Source organism: Thermobia domestica, chromosome 9, assembly GCF_964235325.1.
Source record: "Thermobia domestica chromosome 9, izTheDome1.hap1.1, whole genome shotgun sequence".
NCBI classification, from domain to species: Eukaryota; Metazoa; Arthropoda; class Insecta; order Zygentoma; family Lepismatidae; genus Thermobia; species Thermobia domestica.
Genome location: NC_137462.1, coordinates 130774533 through 130801326, shown reverse-complemented (window position 1 = coordinate 130801326; position 26794 = coordinate 130774533). Strand labels below are relative to the sequence as shown.

The following is a 26794-nucleotide window of genomic DNA, read 5'->3' as shown; positions in this document are numbered from 1 at the left end:
GGAGAACTCCGAGAAAGCCCACGTGTACAGTGTGTGTCCACCATAAAGCTCACTTGGTGGGAGCTTGAATCGATTAAGGGTCCCCACACGCCAGAGATGGGCCCTCTGCCACTAAGATTACGAGGGTGAACCACGTGAGTTAACACAAACATTATATGTAACAGAAAGATATAAAAATTTATAAAAGAGATGAGATGAACGTTGAAGTGAACATGTGAACAATGAAGTGGGGGATATAAATTAATGAACAAAATAAATTTTAAGTTTATATTTCATTAGATCACATTAAGACACCATGAAGAGCTGATAAAAACAAGAGAAAATGTATGTGTGTGAGAGAGAGAGATGATGAAGATTTAAAGATAATGAAGAGGTGTATAAAGCTGAATACTTATAATTAGAGGGTAAGAGAATAACCAAACAGTAAAGTAAAGAAAAAAGAAACAAAACTGGTTCGGAAAGTGAAATAAATTCTAAGGTGCAAGATTTATTTATAGTTTAGTGAGTAAGGTAAAAGTGCAAAAGTGCTACAACATAAGAACAAGTTGACTTTGGAAAATTTATTTTTTTCAACCATTAACGTCTGGGTTTGGAAAGGTAATTTTACACTTGCAATTACATAGCCAAAGCTTTAGCACTATTTATACGAACAACATGGTTTGTATGTCATCTTTTAAAGCAGGAAACGAACTTTAGAATTGTATGATGCCCATGCTTGTTTCATGTAAGTCAAAGAAATATTGGGAATAATTCGACAAAATTCCTTCCAAAAAGAAACTCCCCCTCGGAGGAAATTTTACATCCTCTAGAGCTTCCCTAGCTAAAACTACATAAACATATTGTATTTTGGAAAATATTAAATTGTATAGCTAATGTAAGTTCAAATTATATTGCGACATCTTCAGTAAGTTCGGGGGAAAATATTTCCTACTCTATAATTGCTTTCGAAGAGAAACTATCAGTGAATCGAACTCAAAAACAACATTCTTATTCTTCTGTTAGTACAGTGCAAAGCGTTCAAAATAAGCCACACAGTTATGTTCGTTTATATATATACAACAAAACTCACACCCAGCTTCTAAAAAACACACTCAGAAACACACAGAAAATCAACGCTTGTCTGGAATAGAATCAAATGCTCAACATAAAAAAAAAAAAAAAATAATAATAATAATAATAATAATAATAATAATAATAATAATAATAATAATAATAATAATAATAATAATAATAAGAAGAAGAAGAAGAAGAAGAAGAAGAAGAGGAAGAAGAAGAAGAAGAAGAAAGAACAAAAAGAAAGTAAAAAAATAAATGAAATCTTTCAGTTTTACGTCCCATGATTATGCCGGCTAGGCTAAAGGAGACGCTGATGAAGAGAAATGAATGAAGTGGGGGAATGAACGTAAGAAGCCCGAGAAAACCCACGCACACGGTTTTGCCTACCACAAAGTTCACTTGGCGCGAACTGGGATTGAACCAAGGACCCCAGGCACCAGAGGTGAACGCAAGAATAAAAAAGTTGACTCGAGGCAGTAGATATAAGATTTCATTATATGCTATCAAAGAAGCAAGTGCGCGCAATCCAGAAATAATTCTATCAATGTATAAAAACGTTTTATAAATAATTTTTCATGTATAATTTTAACATTTTATTTGTTATTGTCTTTGTCAATTTTTACTTTTTTTTAAAAAAAATATAATCCTTTATATATTTCTCGCCGACTTTTTCTCTAAAATAAATTATTGAATCATGCGTTTACTGTGCATGTAAATCGTTATCACTGTATTTTTAGTGCATGATACACAAAGGTTTGTTAGAGTCCTGAATGAGAAAGATACAATAAACCAACTAAGTGGAACTGTTCAATGCACAAAGTATCAGATCAATTAAAGAGTGAAGGCATGGGGTATGATAAACATAAAAGAGAAACGGATAAATAAAGACTGAAGGGTATATAGATGATAAGCATGAAAGATAAACGAATAAATTGAAGACTGAAGTATATCTAGATCTTAACCGTGGAAGACTAACAATAAGTTGAAGACGGAGAGTGTGTAGAGAGTAAACATGTAAGAGAAACGAATAAAGTGAAAACTGAAGTGTATGTAGATAACAAAATGAAAGGTAAATTGAAGACTGAAGGAAGTGTAGATGACAAACATGAAAGATTAAATTGAAGACTGAAGGATGTGCAGATGATAAATGAAACACCAATGGATAAATTGATGACCGAACGACGTGAAGGTTTTAAAAACACGAAAGATTAATTAATAAACTAAAGACTGAAGAGTGTGTAGAAAATAAAGATTAAACATTGACGGATAAACTGAAGCCTGAAGGGTGTGTAGATGATGAAATGGGTTGATCGAGATGACCATTATGTGTGAGATTATAAATTGTAATGAGTTGTTATAAAGAATTGTAATGATATGAAGTATTATTATACTACTGAGACTATACTCTCCATGTCCACTGTGGAAACAGAATGTGATGTTTCTTCGACTTCATTTAGCCAACATACCGAGCTCGTGATGTTACATGTTACTCTATAGTAGGTGGAAAGTTGATGGGAGCATACAGAGTTTGTGCCTCAGTTGGAAGGAGGTTTTGTTAGGGAATTTAATACAGTAGGTTAGTCACAGAACGTGACATTGATATTTGTTGCCTGCTTTAAAAAGTAATAGACAGTACTGACCCAAGCGTATGACCACATGTAAGGTCAAACCTTAACTAACTAACTCTATGGCCTATGAAACCCGGAGATTCAATGCTGCGTTCACAAAAGCTCTCCACTGACTTCTAACCTCATTTAGTCAATTGGATCCAGTTTCTATTTTGTATTCCCATTTCTACGATATCCATCTTAATATTAACCTCGCTTCTGCGCCTAGATTTACCTCATGGTAGTTTTCCGGTTGGTCTTCCAGTTAAGACTTTGAAAACGTTCCTATTTTCTTCCATCCTGACTACATGACCTGCCCACATGAGCCTCCTAGACTTGATGACCCTAACAATGTTGGGTAAACCGTATAAATTATGCAGTTCCTCGTTATGAAGTTTCCGCCATTCCCCATTCCCGTTTCTCTTAGGTCCAAATATTCATCCCAGGATCTTGTTCTCAAATACTTTCCATCTGTGTTCTTCCTTCCGAGTAAGCGACCATGTTTCGCAACCATACAGAACATCAGGTTTAATGAGAGTATCGTATTCAATATCCGAAATAGTTCTAACTACATGCTACAAAAGATTTGTCGTGTTCTTTATTTCTTTCTCTAACACAACATTTTGAAGTTGCGGGCTCCCGTTAAGGTTCGAATCAGATACTACTCTTAATATTTTACATTAGTGTTTGGACTTACTTTAAATAGACTTTAATCGACTTTATGTCTTCGGTGGTGGGTTAACTAAGGCTTTGTATTTTACGACTATTTTCCAACAATTACACCACGTAGATGGTAAATCTATTGCACGTTGTAAGTTAGTAATGATTACTTCAGTCGGATTTCCACTGGTTAGAGGTTAGGAGAGCTATATCATCTGCAAAAATCCGTATGGCATCACTGTTTGTCATTAACATATTTTATGTACAATGGTGGAGATAATGCTAAACCTTGGGGAGCTCCTTTAAAATAGGTTAGATTGTCATTATTGAAATTATAGGTAATTCTGTTAGGCAAGAAGTAATAAATTAGGAGAATATAGGGATTGCAGTTGGAAGAGATGGTGTTCATAAATTAGCTCATTATGCTTCACACTATAAATACTTTGTCTATATCGGATAGTAAAATACAGAGAGGAGGTCCTTATGAGACAGAATACTAATGCGGTCCTGACATAGTAAGTAATCCAGGAAAGTATTCTGAGGAGGTAATACATCTCATATATAATAAATAGGAAGACGGAGAACAATACACCTGTCAGAAAATTTCTGCAGTGTAGATGTTAGCTGAGAGGGATGATAGAACAATTGCAGTGTCTGGTTCTTATCTGGTTTGACTTTGTAAACATGAGAACTTATTAAATCTTCCGGGATATCGGGCACTGTCAAGTTCGAAAGACAAACTCATAGATTTTGAGATGTAACATAAAGAAAGGAATTTCCTTTATATACGGATGTGTTATCTTATTAAACACTAGTGTAATGTTCTTTATTTTCCCAACATATTGTTGTTAATTGACTGGATATAATGAACGCTGATAACAATAATTACTTGCTTCGACAGTGTAATGAGCACTCTTTCCGATGAATTGGAATTAATTGTAGTACATTAAAATTAATGATTAATTACTCTACATTAGGAAAATTATGCTTATTTTCTGCATTCGAAATATGTGCAGTGTTAGAGTGAATAACTAAGTAGTGAGATTGACTATGTTTGCCTTTGTGTTCGTTAAGTTTTTCCAGTATTTTGTTTGATGTGCTTCATTTCTAAGTTTCTCTCACAGTGTACTGACCTAGGTCTATACGTAAATTTGAACCAATGGAAAGTATGGGCAAAAATATATATTGATGCTGGTCATTAAATTAGATTTCTAATGGCGTACCTACAAGGTTGTATTGGCCTGGCTATTTCTATTACACTTCAGTATATTTGGTAATACTTGTATTTTGAATAAATAAAAATATTGTATATTTTGTTTATAAAATATTTATTACAAAATATATACATTTATTAGAAAACAGTTCAAAGAACAACTATTTCAACTTGCGTGTAAATTACAAATAACAAAAATTGTGCTAACGAAAAGAGATGGTGTATGTCCTTAGGACTGGTTGGTGATCGTATCTTCAGTGTCTCGCAGAGACATCTCGCGGAGAACACGAACTATACACAGCACAACAGCGCAACGAGCTCCGTTATTCTCCTGCTTGAGGTGCAAAAAAATACTGGAGAAGAAACAAAACAAAACATCTTGTAAATTACATAGTAGAAAATGTGCAATACAAATGTATGGTAATATTTAGAAAACTAGAGTTACCTTGGCTTTACAATCATAAGTAATTATCTTTTAATGTCAAAATAGGATACTGTATTTCTGTTCTGTGGGGAACGAGTGTGTTTTTATTCTATAATTTCAATTAAAAATATATAATCAATTTGCCTTTCTGTTTTAATATAAATATAAAAATTCAAAATTAAAATTGGTAACCGTAGCTTGGTAGTATTTACTATGAAATAAAAAGAAAGGACTTTGGACAAGAAAGTAACATTTATACTTAAAAAATAGTTTATTACCATGTCATGAGTATCATGAACATTGATTTACCGATAAAGACATCCAAGGTAAATATTTCAATAGAAATCTTTCAACTTTCTTAATTTATGTTTCATGTACTGCAGTTACGCACTTTTTTTTTGATAAGATCATTGGCATGACTTTTGAATTGACTAGCAGTAAATAATACATTTTGACGTACAACGACTTCAAGTAATACAGTGAAACCAGGGTAACTGAGAAGCCTCTATTACTAGAAATCTCGTCTTCCAACATTGTAAATGAGACAGCGATTTTTCAACCCACTAAGTAAGAAACTCGATACGTGAGATACGTCTATAAATTGGATTAAATTGGCAGTCCCTTCAATCCCACTTATCCAGATTTGACTGCATAATTACTATTCTTAAATTTTACTTACATAATTCTTGAACAAATACAACTATAAAGTACGAAGGGCTTTTAAATCCCAGTCGTTTTCTAAATTAGAGCCAATAATTTATTTCCTGATTGTATTTTCAAAATATCTAATTGCACCTTAAAGAGCAGAGTGGGTAAGATGTAAAATTACATATACTAAAGTTGACTACTGATTTTAAGTATAAATTATTAAATCGACTATGGTTGACTAATGATTTTTAGTGTATATTATTAAATCAGCTAAGATCGATTGAGGATTTTATGTGTAGATATAAACAATTAAATCAACTAGGGTTGACTACTACCGATTTTAAGTGTAAATTATTAAATCAACTTATTGATTTTAAGTGTAAAACATTAAAATCGACTAAGGTCGACTGCCGAATGTAAGTGTATACTATTAAAGAGACTAACAACGCCTCCGTATGTGGTTATTAAATCGATTAAGGTGTTATTAAATAGATTAAGGTCAATTATAGCAATGAAAACTTAATGACTGTTTTAGTTGAGGATTAACTGGAGTTTATCTCTTTCAGCATCAAATTTGTATTTGATGGATTAAAGTGATGACTACATTAGTGTGTCAATTGAGTAGAAAAACGAAACTATTTTTAAAAAACCTGGCCACGCTAATATTCATTGCTAAAACTGGACAAACATCGTATGTGTGGGATTTCTCGGGGTTTTTTCGTTCCGCTGCCTCCTCCTTTCTTCATTCTACCATTTCTCATCATCACCGTCTCTTCAACCTATCCGGCATAACCGTGGAACGTAAAACTTAAAAGATTTCGTTGCTAAAACTGAAACTCACGAGTTACATGTCTACATATTTTACAATTACTTACCCATTAATTATAATAAGCATATTAAACTACTGCATAGTGTGGAAATAGTTGATGTATTTCAAATTGGTTTAATAACGGAAACAGATTCTATTTAATTAGTTCCTATTCTGTAAAACATTAAATCATTATATCAGCAGGCTATTTGTTATGACATAAAACTGCATTAACAATTCTTGCTACAACTGCTTTGTTTTCTTTTTGCAATTTAATGCTACTCTATAATTTTATTACTGCATAATTAGTCTAATGAGTTTAATTGATTGGCTTTTTTGTTATAGATCATTATTTTTTATTTTACTATTAGATATTAAAAGCTATGTTAATGCTGTAGTTCGTTAGTGAAACTTAGTGTATTGCGTAGTGACGCTTACTTGAAAATTAATAACCATGCAACCATTGCTGCTATTTTGAATTCTTAATAACTTATTATTATGATGTAACTATCGGCTCTTATTAAACTTAAGGAAATTTAATAGAGATGAATAATTACCTGGCAGTCATTTAAAGACGATGCTTTCTGAAAGCATACTTTTACCATCCGTGGTGGTGCTTGATGGTTTTGACTATAGTTTTGTAGACTGGGATGTGTACGGGGTATGGTTTGGGAACTGGTACAGGTACATGCTTGATAACCTTAACGGGAACAGGCTTTTCAACTGGGTATGGAACGTGTTTGATCACAGGGTATGGAACTGGCTTTTCAATTGGGACTGGAACAGTCTTGAGAACTGGATAAGGCACAGCTTTGGGGATGGGTACAGCAACAGGCTGGGGGACTGGAACAGGAACTGGATGCGAGACTGGTACTGCAACTGGATGAGGCACTGGCACGCCTACTGGTTTAACAACGGGCACGGCTACAGGCTTAGCTACGGTGATGGTTTGGGAAACTAATGGCGCTGCTATAGCCCCATAACCACCAATACCACCATAACCATAACCTAAACCATAGCCTCCAAAGCCACCATATCCTAAACCAATGGCACCGCGCTTCTCCACAGTTTTCTCTTTCCCCTCATCTTCCAGCTTCTCTAGTTCGACTTCCTCCACTTCTATTGCTGCGTCATCTTTGGCTGTGACGTAGACCGCCAGAGCAAGGATGAGAAACTAGAAAGAAAGATATCAAATATACAATCTCCATACTTTGTTACTGAATTCTTTTTAATAAAACCATGCCATTACTTTCCTTATACAATTATTTCAAACATCAATATAACATTTTCAGCATTTCTTAGATTTTCATTATTATTTCCAATCGTATGATAAAAAAAAAAATATCCTAGGCTAATATAGTCACTGGATTTGCAAGTTCTATATTTCTATCTGTATTTTCTAATATTACAGGAATAGTGAATGGAATTAGTAATTCGAGGAGATATTTTTAAAGCATATTCAAAAAAGATTCGGATTACTTTCGGATAAAACCACTAATACATTCAAATGCCATTTGCAGAACATATTCTCCATTAGGGAATCATCTTAGATCAGTTTAGTAAGTGTAGGCCAATAGTTAGCGTTCCCGCATTGCAAATAGATCTTGGATTAGTACTTTATGCCTACATTTTATTTTATTTTAGTTATTTATTTTTACCAGCTAAAGGTCAACCCCCTAGCGAGGATTTTTATGCCCTTCATCAGGAGTGGAGATGTAGGGATATATTCGATTTTTATACATTGTAGTTGGATATTAAGTGAAAGCCCACTACCTATGTTTGGCACAGATAAGTAGGGAGATTTACTACAAATGCCTACTTAAATGAGTTTTTTTTCTCTTTTGTAGGCTTTTTCTCATACCTCTTAGATGAATGTAGGGATTATACATCTTATACAGGATTTAGGTGAATTCTATAACATTCCATTTCATGATTTGTTCCTATTTTTTTTTAGCAAACAATGTTTCTTTTAGCTTTAACTAGTCACCTATTTTGTTAATACGGTAAATACATAGATAATAGATCAATCAAGCAATCAATAATCTACATATCGACACCTACTTATTCCACTGTAAGTGGCTGGCAATGCCTACAAAACACATGTATTAACCTTTTTGATCATTTAGAGCTAATCATTACATTGACGACCGTAATTAAGCAAATCCGCAATCGTGATCAAATGCAGAACTGAACAATATTAAAGACTTAATAATACATGTATAATGGGCAGATATTTAATTTGATATATACTTCTTTTTTCAGTGGTGCCCACCCCTTCATATCCATGACGCACCCCCCCTTAATTGTCTATCCGTAGGTGTTCTTCCATGAAAAAAAATCTTTTCGATTAATTTTTACACGCCCTCAAATATTTATATAGATTTTTACCCCCCCCAAATATTTCAATGACGCAGTTTGCGTCATAGCCCCCCTTTGTGGGCACCCCTGCTTTTTTTATAGCAACGGAAATGAGTCAATAATTGATATCAGATTTAAACAGTCAATATGAAGAACTAAGTTTCAAAAAAACGAACCAAACAAAAACTGTAAAACATTCTATATGTATAACAAAGTGTTTCAGACATACTGATTTTAAAGCAAACATTAGCATGAAAGTGAAACTTAAAAAAAAAAAAAAAAAAAAAAATCATGTGTGAACTCCACTCTCTTCACACGACACACAATATTGTTGGAGAAATAGGTAAGTTATGAGTACTATGTATATATATAGATAACTTTCATACGTTTAACTTTCGACTAATGTTTTTACTTGCGTGAGAAAAAACTCCGACAAATGTTTGAACATAAATCTTTTAAATACGTATAACAATTGATTTGTTAATGGGAGAAAATAAAAGTAGTTCCCTGCAGCACAAAAAGAAATTCCCACATACATTTGTAAAAGTAAAGTTGAAGCTGTAAATGTATAAGTAATGGTTCTTATGTACACTAAATTTGCTTAGGTATTGTAACCACCTCGAAATACAATACACGTTATATCAAATGTAATTTTTGACGCACTGATATGTATCATATGATACATTTGCCTGCATGAATGAAGTTATTTTTTCCTTTACAGTTGCTGGTATGTTCTCAGATACATGTTGATCTCGAGTGACACATGTTCCAGTAAAATGCATTATTACATTGATAAACACCTTAGCTCGCATCATAACCCATAGCTTCGTAACATTATAAAAAATCATAGGCTAATGCCAGTTTACGTAAAAATATTATGTATGGTACGTATGATCAAGAAAACTAAGTGATGCAGTAAATATCACCCTAATCACAATGCCAAATTCTATGAGTAGAGCTGTGTTGTGAAGGTTTACCCTGATTTCATCCGTAGTCCCTGTCAGATGTAAGCTTATTATGGACAACATGGAATTCGTGATTTTTTTTCTGCGTTCTCCTATTTCCTCTCACATTTTCGTTCCACCAATACTATCATTATCATTTACTTGCATTCATCATCCGTCTCCCTTAGCGTCCAGGTACAACCGTGGGACGTTAAGCTAAAATTGTATTCTACAAAATTTTCAATTTATATCTTCACTGTTTCTCCTGTTTACGATTTTCCTTTTATATGATTGAAATTTAACGTCCCTTTTAGCTCCGAGGGTATATGAGACGGGACTGTTTCAATTGAGATCCAAACTACTACTCGGATTTGTATCCGAGGCAACGCGATTAGATTTCTAGCACTGGCTAACTAGTTTTGGTACACGATGGAGGCAATAAGATTCTACTTTGATATTGATGCGGCAAAAGCAGAAGTCCCCATAAAATACTTAAACATAACATGACCGTAAACTTTTTCAATTTGTAAATACTTGAAAGCATTTGTATGATGTAACGTTTTACACTAGCAATGATTCAGGGGTTCTCAATGCTTTACACTGGCGTAACACCAAAGCATTACCGCCATAAGTCGTATATACCACCAAAAGAGGCTTACATACCACCAGTGGTACGCGTAGTATAGGTTGAGAAACTTTAGTGTAGTCTATTTGAAATTGGCCACATATATTTCTGATTTAAGATAAAATGAAAACCAACAACACAATAATACATTGATTGGCCTTGAATTCTCCTTTGAAATGAATGTAATTAGAATAAATTATTGACAAAATGTTTCCCATGATGTTTTATAGTGAAATTCAATTTTATCGCTTTGAAATAACAATCCTGAATACATGCTCACAACGTTTAGTCTTTTTCCCAGAAAATGACTTGGGTTCACATCCGATTTTAAAACGCCTATGGCCGTCCAGACGTCTTTTTATTGAGTGAAATGTGATGACAGTTTCATGTCCTTCATTGCCTTTATTCATAGTTTTCTCTTAGTTGTTTCTCCATGCTAGATTAATATAGAAAATTGTCCTTACTGGGAATCGAACTCAGGACACCAAAGCAGGCATACTAACTATTTGGTACGAGTTAATATAACTTCATTGTAGTTCATAAAATAATAGGCCATTATGATGACCGCTTAATTGAACGAGGAGAACGTGGTGCACCATACATTATGCATAAAGAAGAGAAGAGAGTTTTTCTTCCTGTTGTAGACATGGAGAAATTGAGATTGCTATAGCACACCATCTGCCGGAAGCAAGCAAGCAATGGTCATGTTGGTATTCATGTTATACAGCCTAGTACTGCCTTTCGGACGTTTGCAACCGGTAATTGAGACAGGTCACTCTGTACTCCCGACAACCTCCACCTCCTTTTCTCTGTTCCTTCCTTCCTGACGTCTTTCTTAGACCACTTTTACCCACTTTCACTTTAAAGCTTTCTTTCTTTCTTTTCCTTCAATTTCCTCATATATTATTTCAGTTTATTTTCTCTTTCATTTCAACCAATCTTATTTATGTGTAATGACTTTTTTGCTTTGCCTTGGGTGGTGCCAATTTACAATGTTTTATAATTGACTTTCTTGTTCGTGACATTTTTTTTTAAAGTTACTTAAGTATTGAAATAAAATTCACGAAACTTTACTTATATTCTTTACGCTGAATGTTATAAGTAATTTCTAAACTTCATCAAACTAATAAATGTAGAAGGCAATTAACTTAAGTTGATTAAAAAATGGAATGTATTTAAGAACACTGAAGAATACTCATACCATTCAGAGATGGTTAGGAAAACATATTTAATCTATTATTAAATTCATTACTTTCAGTATCATTTTATTTAGTAAAATAAACATAGATGGCAGAAATATAATGGTTTCAGTTATCATTTAATCACTTCTACCAATATTTTACTGTTAATTACAAGGACTGCTCTAAAACCTTAAAAGAAACATTATTTTGGTTCATTTAACCTATTTAAAGTTTGATAGAAATGAAAATATGTATATATGGTGTTGGTGTACAATGATCAGTGAAGGATGTTTCTATAAATTCCATACAATTACACTTTATTATTGAAGTAAGGTTTGCTTAATTTTCTCGCCCCTTTTAGTTTATAATTTCCTGTACAGAGTTCTCTGATATAAACATTGAAATCCATGTAGATAGGTAAAACGATAACTGCTCGTACAGAAAAGTTTTATGTTTTTCTAACGATTTTTCCCAGCAGACGTAGGTTTATTGGTGTTTTCCCGAATGACGTAGAGAGGACTTGCTTAATTTAGTTTTGGAGACATATCTTTAAAAAAATTCTGAGTAAGCTTACTATAAAAATGTAGAACAAAAGCAAACTATTGTCCATTGTCATCTATTAACGTTAGTTCAACCGAGGCGGGGGGGGGGGGGGGGGCACGCCACTAGCTCGCAAGATTTTACAGTAAATATTAGAATACTTTTTATTTCAAAATTTTACTGTTACCCATCAAAATCTACAATAAAATGCAGTCTACTAGATTGTAATCACATTATAGAATACTCAAAATCCCGTAAAAACTAAATGCAATTATTGAATGATAAGATACGCAATACACTTTGAATCGTATATATTATGTCAAGTTCAACCATCTTGTTTTGTCTTGTTAAATTTCCACTTCCATGACAGAATCTTCCCCAGGATTTTTCAATTATATTTATGATATAATTTAGTTAGTCAATTGGAGTTTTACATTCTTTTAGGTACAAATATTCTTTTAGGTAATAATGAACATCCATTTCACATAATCATGTGGAAGCTCTTTTTTTTGGGGGGGGGGAGGAGATCAGCTTGTATTAATGGATAGAGGTTTATTTTTGAGTATCTTACCCCATAACTTGTGCATCATTCCCAAATTAATCCAGAGCGATATGTACGCTGTGTACGTTCTAGGAAAATTAGTTCTATGTACTCGCATATTTGCTTAGCAGACCTGAATGTTATCACTAGGCCAGTTGAGAAGGTCTGGTGTAACAACTTCTGTGTGGGTTTTAAGGGTAAAAGCAAAGTAGAACTTGTGAAAGACATGTGATGGAAAATAACGTAAACGTATATAATGTCCTTTTTTTTTTTTTCACAAGGCTTTCATTCCCATCCGTGGATGGGCGGGCCGCAGACGGTTATGCCGTCTCTATGGCCAGTGATAGAAGAAAATGTTGGACGATGTTGAAGGAGAAGGTTCTCAGGCTGTTATGCAAGATTAGGACGCAAATATGTCATCTAATAAGGAGGCATAGCAGTAATTCGATTAGGGATGAGCAGGGAGTGGCGCATAGATTGAGAATGTGGTCGTGTTCAGACGGTGGAAGCTAAACTGTAGAGATACCCATGTGCGGGATCATGGATTGTGGATGTGGCCGTAGTGCTGATAGATACGGCGAAGTGGGTTGTGCGCCTCAGGCGAATGGTCTTGTTCATAAATGGCCAGTAGATGATCGAGAGGCGGGTATGCGTATCTGGGTTCCGTAGGTGTTTGGTCCAAGAGTTTGTTTAGTATAGGATGGGCATTGGAAATGCGCTGAAAGATGTAGCGGCTGCGAAGGCGTCGGAGATGAGGAAGAAGTGTAGGCATAGTGGTGCGTCGGTAGACCTCGGCCGTAGGTGTGTGCTGCGGTAGAGAATATGCTATGCGGAGTGCACGGCGTTCAAGGATTTGAAGGCGTGCATAAAAGTTGGTAGTCGCTGATAGCCAGGCAAGATGGCCGTGTGTCAGTGCCGGTCGGACGAAGACCTTATAGGTGTATAGAAGTAATTTAGCATTTAGACCCCACGTAGTGCCTTTGAGATGTCGAAGGAGATTAATGCGACGGCGAATGTTGGCTTCCAAAGTACGAAGGTGGGCGTTCCATGTAAGGTGTTTATCGAATGTGACACCAAGGTATGTTAAGGTATCGTGGACCGGAAGATGAGAATCTAAGAGGGTAATCGTGAGGCGCTCAGGATTGCGAGTAGGGCAGAACTTATTCCTTTTGAGGCCAAATAAGGTCATCTGCGTTTTCGTTGGATTTAGTTTAAGCTTCCATTTGAGGCTCCAGGCAACAAGGTTATCCAGTGCACGTTGAAGGATGTGATTAATTTGGTCAACGGAAGACCCAAGTGCGAGATACGCAGTATCATCGGCAAATTGGAGCATATGAACTGGAGGCGGAGGTTGAGGCATATCAGCGACATAGAGTAAATATAAGAGAGGTGAGAGCACGGAACCTTGGGGAACGCCAGCACGAAGTATGAAGGTTGGAGATTTTGTATTATTAATCTGGATATATGCCAGTCTATGGTGGAGAAACTGAGCTATTATCCGCACGTAGGGAAACGGCAGAAGGGAGGTAAGTTTGTAAATTAGTCCAGCGTGCCAAACAGTGTCGAAAGCCTTTTCGATATCAAGTGATACTAGGACTGACGGGAGGCGTTTGTTAAAATGATTGACCAGTAGGGAGGAGAGTTTCACTAATTGATCATTAATGCCAAAGGAAGGTCGGAAACCAGCTTGAGTAGGCGGAATAATTGCTCTTTCTGCAATGTATGGCTGCAGACGCTTCATAAGGATACGTTCGAATGTTTTACTAAAAGCATTCGTCAGACTGATCGGCCGATATGATGCCTGAAACGTACGGTATTTTGTAGTAAGACAACTGTTATATATTTTGTGACATTTCGTGTTATCTAATATACACAAATTTGCAGAATATACATACTCATTATTTCTCTATATATTGCCTTACTTTGTTATACTCTACCTTATTTTTAATAAGTTGTTAATTATCCTACGAATTTTGCATGAAATGTGTCGTATATTCGGTAAAAGAACAACTTTTCTGCCCTCTCTACTTCAAATTGGAAATCATAGAAATTTCCACTTGCACGTAATTATCGCTATATTTTCTACTACCTTACGATAAGTTTAGGTAAATTATTAGAATATTTTTCGAATAACTTAGGCTATGTTGCACGAATATTAGAAATGTCCTATGTAAGGAAATCTAGTAACAGAAATTAGATTTCTTAAACTAAATGACTGCATGACCCCGACCCTGACTAAATGACTGCATACTAAGTTTTCATGAAAGCGAGTGACATTTTCTGTTGCCTATTCCTTCCTTCAACATGAAAATCTAATACGTGTAAGTTAGGTACTGATGTTCTGACTCTACTTTGATTCTCTAGCCATATCAATATAGAAGATAATTCCTTTCTCAGCGATGTTTGAACCATAATGATACAGGTGAATCCATTACACATGGAGTTCTATAGGTATAATGACATGAAGGAATACTGTGCACAGCAAATGACACAGGAGGAGATTCTTGCACAACGAGTGCTCTAGTCAATGACATGAGATGACATGAAGTTCCTTCCACAACGAGTGCTCTAGTCATAATCATACGGGGAAACACTTGCACAGAGAGTGCTCTAATCATAATAATACGGGGAGACTCTTGCACAGAGAGTGCTCTATGTCATGGTGACACGGGGGAGATTCTTGCACAGCGAGTGTTCCAGTCATAATAACACTATGGAATCGCTTGCACGATCATTTGCAACTCTGTGCTCTCTGAAGTCATCGCTTGCTTCTACTATTGTCAATGAAAGATATAAAGAAGTACAAGAATCACACTAAGCATTGTGATAAGCAAACAAGAACGTTTCATGGTAGAATTGAGAGACCAGTCGTGAATCTATAACTACACATATTCTACTAACACTTCTCTTTCACCTCGCTCCTTTTTCTCTTTGACTCTTACTGTTTTTTCTGTATCGTTGCTGCGAGTTCAAAGGCATTTTCTGATATCACAAATTGAAAAAGTTGTAACTGACGAATAACTTAGATCAGAAATGGTTAATTTACACACAGCGGACCAGGACAAGATAAAAACCCGGCTTGGAGGACACTTTCCACCCCACCTCGCTGCATGAACGGCGCTTCATTGAATTGCGTACATTTTCTGAATTTTAGTTCCTCTCTGAGTATATCACGTTTTGTTTCTGTGTCTAGGCCAATTAGGATCTGAGCTACGAACACCACATATTCAAATCACACTATAAAACCTGTCATCAGAAAATTAATAAATAATATCGTATGAATTTCTGAAACCATCAATAATTCATCGTACACATCATACATGAAACAGAAACAATCTGTTAATTGCTTCTCTATGCTGTTTAAAAAAACAGCAATTGGCTCTTGCAATGTTGAGTGAAGTGTTGTCGAATCATCAAAATGCCATAACCTGTTGTTGAAGAGGTGCATACACCTATGCACCCAGATTCCATTATATATGCAGAATCGTAAATCTTCTTCGTCACGGACAATGGCGCACGATTAGGCTGACAAACAGCTAGAACGTGACAGGCATAGCAGACTAAATGATAGCCCTTAGCTCCCAACGTGGTTGTAATGGTTAAAGAACCAACACACCATCTGTCCGTGTAACCGACTTTTTTTTTTTTTTTTTTTTTTTGTATAAATGTTATTGACACGAACAGCTGTAGAGCTTTTTGTTATATTATGTTTTATTTACATGTATAGCTTATATTGAAGGCAATTGTTTACGTTATGTTGGTCTATATATATATATATAAAGTTACTTCCAAACTTGCTTTGGAGAGGAAGAAATGAATTATGAAGTCTCAACGTACAAAGTAGCCGACATCATTGTTTTCGATAGCCTAAAGACATTTCTAAGCAACTACATTATACTGCAAAGGTATACCGGTATATATAATTCACTAAAATTATTCTGCTCTGTGAAATTTTTATTAAGAGAACCATTGTGGTGTAGTGTCCACATAACACATGACCGCAAGGTGTACTTGGGACGTCTCATAGGTCTTACTTCTATCCCGGGTGTAGTAGAAATTTTAAGGATAATGAAAATATTACAGGATTTTTCTTGTACAGGATGTGTCTTTTACGGGACAATGTGGACATCAAAGGAAGTCATGTGATGAATCCTGCAAAGTGACGAGAAATACCCACGGGAAATCCCATTGTGGGACACAAGTGGATTGTGTGGATTCCCAGTGCATACCCACTGGCAAAAAAAAAAAAAAAAAAAAAAAATGGACATTCTATACAGATCCTGATATTAAACGTCCAGATTTCTGTGTAAATTTGGAGCAGGTATTGAGACTAATGACCGTTTCGTTATCAAATATCATGGCCCCTTCACCCCCCGATGAGCCCTTGGGCTCTAGCTCATTTAGCTACTTTGGCTAGACAAGACCACTAAGGCAGTAAACAAGAGATAAGATAACCAATACAGAAGGGATAGGGTACAAGTATTCGGTACTGCTACCATGGAACTGAGCATCGGAACAAAACAAAACAATAAATTGAGAAATTTGATTAGGGATACACAAGATGTACAAAAAGGAAGGAATTATGCCTACATTACACGGACGACGTTCTCTTGCTCTTTCAATGTTATATTCTTGCAATAGAACAATGCATTTTGATTTTTTTGTGGTCAAGAAGACAAGTGTTTGACTAAGGTCTCTAAATATGTGAGAAATAGAAATCAAGTGGCAGTGTATAAGCGCTTCTTTCATCTATCACCCCAAAACAGCATCATTGATGTCCATGTGTCCGTTCGGCCGTACGGGAGATAAAAGTTCTCAAGAATATATTGATGGATCAAATCAATTTTAACCAGGAGTTAGAAGGTCGAAAGTCGTCAAGAATCGAGTTTGATTGTGGAGGTGATGCAATCACCGAAAGCGATTTAAAAAAAAACAAAAAAAAAACCGACAATTTATAATGTTAATATTGATCACTATAGAGCAAAAACGATAACACATAGATAGCTAAGAGCAGTTTTCTACAATCAATTAAGCGTCCTAAGAATATATTTCCATCTCTACTCCAATCTCTCTACTAAAAACCCAAATGGTATAGCAATCTACTACTACTTCGGTTCAATATTAACTTTAAAAAATCTCACGCCATACAAACAAATTTCTTCAGTAAACGTACACGTCACACTGCTTCTTCTTTTTAATTTGTCCCTTGTCATTTCATGGCATTCTACATAGTATTAAATCCGCCACTGAAGTACGTTACACCTCTCAAAGAATATAAGTTGAGTCCCTGTAGAGACAGCTTACGATCCAACAATAAATCAAACACAACAAATCCTAATACATTATTTCAGCATTTCGGACTTTTTCCTCCCTGTTTCATTTCGGCGTAATTTGCAAATGAAACTTAACATTTTCCAACATCCTTCCCTTTCCCCAACCCTCGAAATTCCCTCAGGATCTTAAAAATAATTAATCTAACAATAAACATATTTAAACTAACATTTGCTGTGTAAAGAACATTAAAAAATGAAGTACTTATTGTTAGTACACTGATAAAGAAAAAAAAACTTTCGAAAGTCAATAACGTGCACAGCACACTTACTAGTGTATAAGAAATAATTACGTGGAAATCACGTTTTAGGTTTCTTTGAAAACGGTTTTAATTAAAATTTCCGTCTATTTTCTGCTTTTCAGTACGTTCATCCACTTAATCTTAGAATTGAAGCGATGCATCCAGCTCAGCAGGTATCAATCTCTACTTGGCTTGTTTTCATACAAATGAATATAAAGGTTAAATATTCGCTATTCTCTTTGGGACGTTAAATTATATTTACATTTTATTTCTATCTCATTACTTTTTGACATTAGAAATATTATCTTGTACGTACGTAAAGCCAAGTTTAATTTCCATTTGGAAAAAGTCTCTTGACATTAGGCTACAGGACTTTATTTCAGACGAAAAAGTAAAGTGCCGTTTTTTCTGCCCTCTCTTCAGCTTTTAACAAATTAATTTTCTACTTTAAGTCCTGGACGATTAACAAAAATGAATTATTACTAAGGAATTGGTGGAATGACAATGTGTGAGAAAATAAGGAGAACTCCAGTAAATCTACGGACACAATGTTAACCATTATAAATTTACCTGTCATAGGATTGAACCAGAGACCTCTAGCAGCAGACATGAACGCTCTAATACTGAACCATCATACCTCCCTTCTTTGCATTAGAGAAGTTTTATTTCAAACGAAAGTGAGAATATGGCTCAGTTGTGCGGATACGGCTTTTAAAACACAAGGGAGTGGTCACTTTTACTCAACTAAATTATAAAAATTAGATTATCTTTTAAAAAGCCTTTTCCTCGCTCTTTTCCCAATATCCGTTCAACAACGTCGCCCATGATTATTCCCCTATGTTCTTCTTGGAGATAAATCAAGCTTCTGTATGAAAGACTGTACCTCTAGGTAACTTTCCTACCACTGAGAGAGAAAGGGCAAAAATGGTTGAACATGATTTACAGTTTCGTCTTTTTTCTTTTCTTTTCTTTCTCTCTTCTTCTTCTTTTTTTTCCAGACTGACCACCTACCTCTCTTTGAAAGTCCATATGTTCATGGCCTTAAAGTAAAATAATTTGATATTTTAGTTTGAAATAAAAATTATAAGCAGCCAAACCGGATTCATTTTTATTTAATGTAATTTCTTTGGCGATAAAACTACAGAGATTTTTTTAAACGTCAAGTAAGTGTCATATTTTTTTTAAAAAAAATAAATAAATACGCGGTACATTTTGTTAATGATTCTGAAATCTACTCTTTTAGTTTTCCATATACCCTACCTACTGGTGAAGTAACTTATACATGTGACTTTGATGCATGTGGTCTTGGGTTCCATTACTGGTGGGAAAGCATTGGAATTTGAGCACATTTTGGTAATTGAAATTTCCCCTTAAAAACTGTAAGTTCACGTCGCATATAGCCTGGGCTGAAAATAGGCGCTAAACTTTAAACAGACAAACATTTTCTCATGAAGTTGTCCAATTCATTTTATTTGAAAGAATTTTTAGGGGATCCATTTAAAAAAAAAAAAAGTTTATTTCAACAAAATGAGGCCTCGGTGCCTCGTGGTAGAGCCTTTGCCTTTCTGTGTGGGGTCCCTGGTTTGATCCAAGATTGTGCTAAATAAGTTTTGTGGTGGACAAACACCGTGAGCATGGGTTTTCTTGGGGTTATCCGGTTTCCTCCCACTTCCTTCATTCCACCATTTGTTACATTTCTCTTAGTCTCGATGCATACTCGTGGGACGTCAAATTAAATATTTCATTTCATTTCATTTCAACAAAATTTCTAGCCCTGTTTAACATATTACTACACCCTTTGGCATTTAAGCTTATATGTTTTTTTGTGACTTATGATCAATACATCGGGTCCCACTTGAGAAATCGTACCAGTGAAGAAACTGCGGCAATATTGTGCATAAAACGACTTTGAACAATTCAGATTTTGATCTCACGTATTTTTTATTATCACACATATTTACAAGTTGGCAATTCAATTTTATTTTTTAAGAAAATAACGAATATGAATGCAATAACGAATATGAATAGTAGATGTGCATGTATATATGGAGATACTGTATAAATCGAGTCGAGTATTGCCTTGTGATATGGCGACATTTACAACTAACTAATAAGATGCGGCGGCTTACTAGTAGAGCGCTAGTCTCTGGTAACGTAAAGATCTTTAGCTCAAGGGATGTACACAAGGAATGGTTCCTGAGGTCCAGATCCATCTTGCGAAATCCCGTCTTTTCTGTAATTTTAGGAGTGATTTTTTAATTTTTAAAAAATATTATTTATCCTTATATTGAATTTGAACAACCCAAAAAGCTTTGGTTCCACCAATACCCTCCCCCCACGAAATAAATTCCTGCGTACGTGCCTGGCTAGCTCGATTCCAGGGCATATGAGCTTACTTTGAACAATATTTTCGTCAGTAGGTTTTCCCAACTACCTTCAATTTTTTTCATATCGTGGCTAAGCGGTTTGCGTACGCACCTTATGCGTGGGAGACCCGAGTTCGATTTCCGGCGGGAGCTCATGTGTTTCTGATTCCACGTTAATCAGTAGGTCCACGTCTAATATAGCCTCGCTGCTGAACGGACGTTAAATTGAAAATCAATTCAACTTAACTCCAGTCCCAGATCTAGCCCGGGGCCTGAGGGGCTTATGAATAACAAAAATATTTATTTACTTTTGAAAGTTTATAGTAAACTCAAGATATACCTGTCGTAGTCTGGGTTCTGGCGGCTCCCAAGTTTTACGTTTTAGATCCACCCCAGTCATAACCATTCACTTTCGTTAATCATCTATTTCCTTTACCTTCCAGGGGATGGGAACGTGAGACGTAAAATCGAAAAAAAAAATCATTTACAATTTAAGAATTTCTTTAACCACAGTTAGATATTAAAAAATGTTATTTTGCATTATTCAACTCATAAAAATAAATATTTCGTTTCATTTTAAAGGTATAATATAATTACTTTTTTGTGATAAATTCAACTCAAACTCGTTGTAAATATATCTCGAATAAAGCGGACGTTTCGTGCAACCAATTAACGGCATTATGCAATTATCAGTTAGGTAGACTTGATTTATACTTATGTCCTTTGTCAGCAGAGGGGGTATAGGACGAGATGAAATCAACGTTTTAAAGAGGGAGTAAAACACTCTACTGTGTTTGATGCTTATGTACCGAATCTCGAACGCGGGACCTACTGCACCAATCACATACGAACTAAGCAAGAGATCTACAATAAACTATTAGACACTAGTTTTCACATGCAATGCACTCATTTTTTTTTCTTTTAAAGGAGCTTGGTTTACCTAAACTCCTGTATTTATTTACTTTATATCCGGAAGATACAAAATCTTCATTAATTTTGGCCAGGATGTAGAGTCAAAAGCTATAAATCAACTTTATGGAGGTCATCTCTCCATTTGATTCCAAGACACGGACAATCAAAGGTCGGTTCTCGTAATTCTATGAGAATAAATTGTCGATATAATTCTTGTTTAATAGACTACCCGCAGCTCTATTCTGACTAGCGGGTTAGTATAGCTCTCAGGATTCAAAATACTAATCTGTCAAATACAACGCTAAAATGAATATAAATGATTACGCAACAAACAGGCTTGATAAAAAATTAGCTTGTTAAGGAGTTCGTAGCTCGGAGACTGTTACATATATTGATAATGAAATAAAGAATCTTTTTTTACTAAATGCTGCAATAGAAACATACAAATTCAATATGACTCTTGGTGAGCCTGCGGTACTCAGTGGTCCCCGCGATTATCTCTGGTGCCTGAGGTCCCTGGTCGATCCCATGTTGCAGGTTGCACCAAGTCTAGTTTGTGGTGGAGAAACACAGTGTGCGTGAGTCTTGTTGGTCTTCTCCCGTTTCCTTCCACTTTCTTCATTTTACCATTTCATTTATCATCAACATCACCGTCTTCCGTAGCCTCTTTTGCATAATCGTGGGACATTAAATATAGATTCATCTATAGACTAACATCTTTTACCTCAAATTTTCAAAATATTCCTAGCAAAGTTTAGGAACATGTATAGTGTTGGCATTGTAAGTTTACAAAAGTTCTAATATATCATTATCATTTAACGAAAATTGTTACTAATAAGAGATACATCAACCTATATATCTCATTGTGCTACACAAAATGATATAAATCCCCATGTGCAACTTTTAAGAGAATTCAAAAGCTTTTTGTAAACGTTGGTGCTGTGTGTAGATAACCACAGTAGCCACTAAGATGAAACTGATCCTGAAGTATATATCACAAATAGCGCCAAATTATTGTTAAGTCTTGAACTCTATTTTAACTTAAATATTGTGCAATCTTAAGATATAAGTTATATCAATCATTAGAACATATCGGGTTGTATAAAATGATTTGCTTGGAAATAAGTGATATCTAAGTAAAATATAGAGTGCTTTTAACACATTTTCTTTCTAATGGTGCATATAGTGTTTTTTTAACCTAACATTTTATAACATAACGAATAATATAATTCAGTTCAATTGAACGCACCTAATATTGCTGAACACCTCCCGAAACGAAAACTAAATTTGTTTACTTCAACCAATTTTTAATAAATTACTAAAGTAGTCTATTTATTGATTTTTGCAATATTATTCAAGTATAACACGTGGAATTGACTTGAAAATCTATAATACAAGGGACTAACTTGTTTGATTGATTAATATGGCCACGAGACTAACATTACCGCCATCTACCAACCCTGACAGTGTATATTTACGTTAATTAAGTATGAATTGATATGTTTATTCGTAAACCAGTAGGACAGGGTGGCCCCACCTTAATCGTGTTTTTTTCTTTTCTTCCTACAACTACCATGTTCACCCAGGAGCTAAACCGACCAGACACTCGTTTTGGGAGGAATAGTCTTGTACGCTTTCTTCTTCAGATTTGCTATTGGCAGTGAGGAACACTATTATTTTGCATTCGTCATGGTTAAATCACCTTAAGTGTCGAAATATTTCAATGCAAAGAAATTAGAATATTGTATTATTATTATTATTATTATTATTATTATTATTATTATTATTATTATTATTATTATTATTTTAGTAGATTTGTTTCGAGCTTTAAATTAATGTTGTACAACTCAATAAATAATTTTATCTTCGCGGCCGAGTGGTTAACATGTGTGAATACTGGTTCGATACTCGTTAAGGCAAATTGTGTAGGATACAAATCTTGCGCAATGGTTCCGTTTCGTGGTTCAAACAGAAAGATCTGTATCGTACAGCACCTGTGCTTTTGAAAATGGACATTAAAATTTCTAATTAACCAACCAAAGTGAAGCATTTTTGCTATAGCTATTAACAGTGGCATATTTATAGGGCTATCGGGCTCAAGCCCCCGCGAAGTGAATTTATAATACGCACAACTTCATTAATATTTATCGGCACCCAAAGGGGAAAATACAAGTGTTTATTCACGTGTTGTGCATAGCCTCCCTAGCGAAACAAAATCCTAAACATGCCACTGGCTGCTAATAATCTCTTTATAAGGGTAAAAATAAAGTGAACATAATATGTTATGCATGATGTTTTTATACAAACGTTTCCATGCAAGCTGATTTCAGTGACGGCTGTTGAGGGAAATTACTTGGGTAAAATTTTAGCTCTACAAGCTAAGAAAGCTATCCTAATGTATTAATTCTTGATAGCATCTTTCTTCCCTTAGTTGGTAGCGATAAATTTGTTAGCATTATTATCATTTTTAACTATTAACAGTCGCTACTAACTAATATGCAGTGCTTAAGGGCACTTTCTGTAACGGTTTGCGTTAACGATACGCAAATTTTGAAATTTAATTTGCGATAATCCGCATAGTGGGGGTCCCGGGTTCGATCCCAGCCCCCGCCAAGTGAACTTTGTGGTGGACAAACACCGCGTGCGTGGGTTTTCTCGGAGTTCTCCCGTTTCCTCCCACTTTCTTCATTCCACCATTTCATTCATCAATCATCATCACCGTCTCCTTTAGCCTAACCGGCATAACCGTGGGACGTAAAACTCAAAGATTTCATTTCATTTTCAATCCGCATAGTACTTATAATGTCTATTTGCAAGTCGATACGTTGCACTGCTGTGCTTAAATTTTGGTAAGGAATGAACCCTTTAGTCAGTGGCTCTTCAAGCTAAATAATAATAATAATAATAATAATAATAATAATAATAATAATAATAATAATAATAATAATAATAATAATAATAGGATGAGAAAAATGGGATAATTTCTAGAAACTTTGGTGTTATTCACATGCCGAGAGGTTTATTAGTTCAGGAATCAAACTAGAAAATTTTCGCATCTGCAGTCATACTCCGTTACTAAACCTCTTTCTTGCATCTTGAAATTTCGTTTAAGCTGATAAAATACTTCATAAACAAGAATGAGACAACAATGAAAAGTTCCTTTTTGAATCATTTTACAAAGTGCTTTGTTCGTGACATATTAAATCGAGCGATAATTCGTTAAATGCTGAGAGAACCTACTTCAGCATTAATAAAATGAAAAAAAGAAATCTGTACTGCAAATTGAATCTATAGAAAACCAGACATATATGGCTACATACATTAAATTACATAGCGTTTTAACATTTCTTAGAAATATGCTGGTTTCTATTTTCTAGTTTAAAATTTACATTTTTATGATTATTTTGAGCTATAGAAATGTGTGTTTTGAAGAAGTCCTTTAACTATTAATGATGTAGAGCTTGGAAACCACAATATTAATTAAAGATTGTCCCTTGCAGATACTTTGAACAATGTAACAATCTTCAAGCTCTAGTCTGAGCAAAATGGGATTATTTTTATATAAAAAGTATGGGTTTGTTTTTATGTTTAAAAGGCAGCTTATAAACCTGTATCTTTTAAATAGAATTTCAATCGGGATTGTAATGTTCTGGAGTTCAACAACGGTTATTTAATCGCTGGCACAATTTGAAATTACAGTTAAAATACTATAACAAACTATTAGCTTGTCAAGTACAAAAGATGGTTTATTCCAGACAAACTATTGTAAATAGATACTTGGAAAATATTGCCTTAGCTTATAAATTACAGTTACTTCAGACTTTCAGACATAAAGCCAATGTAGACGGGCTATAACAAAGTAAGTAACTTAATAAATATAATGTATAATCATCAAACTATTTTTTTTTCTACAACAACGCACACTTCCAAGCAATTTTGTAGTATTGTCCGTAATAGGTACTATAAATATTTTAAAACTTCACCATGAACTTGTGAACTTTGCGAAACCGAAATTTGTTGCTGGTAAAGTCACTCGCAATGTAACAGAAGTCACTATTTCAGAATGGACGATGTTGCACACTGTATTCTGGTGTGTTTAAGTACCGTACGAATTATGTACACTTAAGTGATGTATTTTTCTTGAAGTTTTTCTTCCACTTACCAAGAGCTTCATGTTGCTGTTGCTTAGGTTGTGCTTCCGAGCTGAGCTCTTCTGTGGGGGAAGGTTCCCAAACGAATGAATATCCGTACTTTGGTGTCCCGCTTAATATATTCTCAAGTACTGCATCTCAACTTTCACCGCACCACGCCCCGGCTTTTACCGCCTCTATACGTTTGAGAACCAAGTAACAGGTATCAAAGAGGGAGAGAATGTATAACTCGGGAACAGATACTGTTGGACCAAAATGCATGAGGTAAAGGGGAGGAGGAAAGAGGAGGGACATGTTATAAGTGAAAAAAAAATAGTTCTTTCCTTCCGTCTTCCTTGGATGCGCAGATTGATTTCCGGTCTGACCGTCCCGACAAGAGTACGAAACTTTTACCATTATTGCGTAGCTTGTTACGTCATAGCCAGAAGGCAAATTCCCAGCTATAACTTTTCAATACACATTTTTTTTTCTGTTTTGTGTATGCCTATATATACAAGAGATTCTATCTTTGTTATAATAATTTCTTAATGTATACGGTGTTACCAACCGAACTTTTGTTATGTCAACAATGCTGTTGACAAAGTAATTATTTTGAGAACTTTGACTTTAATTTCTTTGTTTAGTTTGTTCCTTCAAAATCATACAAAAAAAAAAAAAAATCTGGTCACATATTTCTATCAAGTGGACGGATGATGGGAGTTTTCTAACCCTGGGGACAAGAACTGAAGAAGTGGAAAGTCACTTTTTTTATTTTGCCCTTCCTTCCGTTGACAACCAGAGCAAGTCATATGAAAAATATTTTTGTTAACTCACTCCTTTGCATTACGTATTTAGTAGTCAGCGCGTGTACTTTAATGGCAGAGAGATACATATGTAATAATAATATGAAAAAAAGGAAAGTTTTAAAAAAAGAAAAGCAAATGCAAAGTTCACAAAATTATTTCCTTTTTTTCTCTTTTAGTATCGTGTTCTGGTGATTTTCCATTCATAGGAATTCGCAGAGAAAAAGTTATATTGTATTACTTATGTGTAGTAGAGGAGATTATTAGTTTGTATTTCACTCATAGCCTTGGGATGCGTTACAGGAAGAAATACTTAGGTACTTATTTCTTCTAGCTAATACCCTTTAGGCATTCATTAGCATGCTTTTTATTTAAAGGGAGATTCCCGGTTCGATCCTAGGTTCTC

The 26794-nt window shown here is 34.9% G+C and overlaps 1 protein-coding gene across 1 annotated transcript; it reads right to left on the bottom strand.

Annotated features, from left to right (window-relative positions):
- Window positions 1-4634: 4634 nt before the first annotated feature.
- LOC145695024 (uncharacterized) lies at window positions 4635-25775 on the bottom strand. The gene is made up of 3 exons (XM_081771853.1): window positions 25618-25775; window positions 6974-7590; window positions 4635-4889 (listed from the first exon to the last, which is right to left on the bottom strand). The coding sequence occupies exons 1-2, from the start codon at window positions 25627-25629 to the stop codon at window positions 7015-7017; spliced, it is 588 nt and encodes a 195-aa protein (XP_081627979.1). The 5' UTR covers window positions 25630-25775; the 3' UTR covers window positions 4635-4889; window positions 6974-7014.
- Window positions 25776-26794: the final 1019 nt, after the last annotated feature.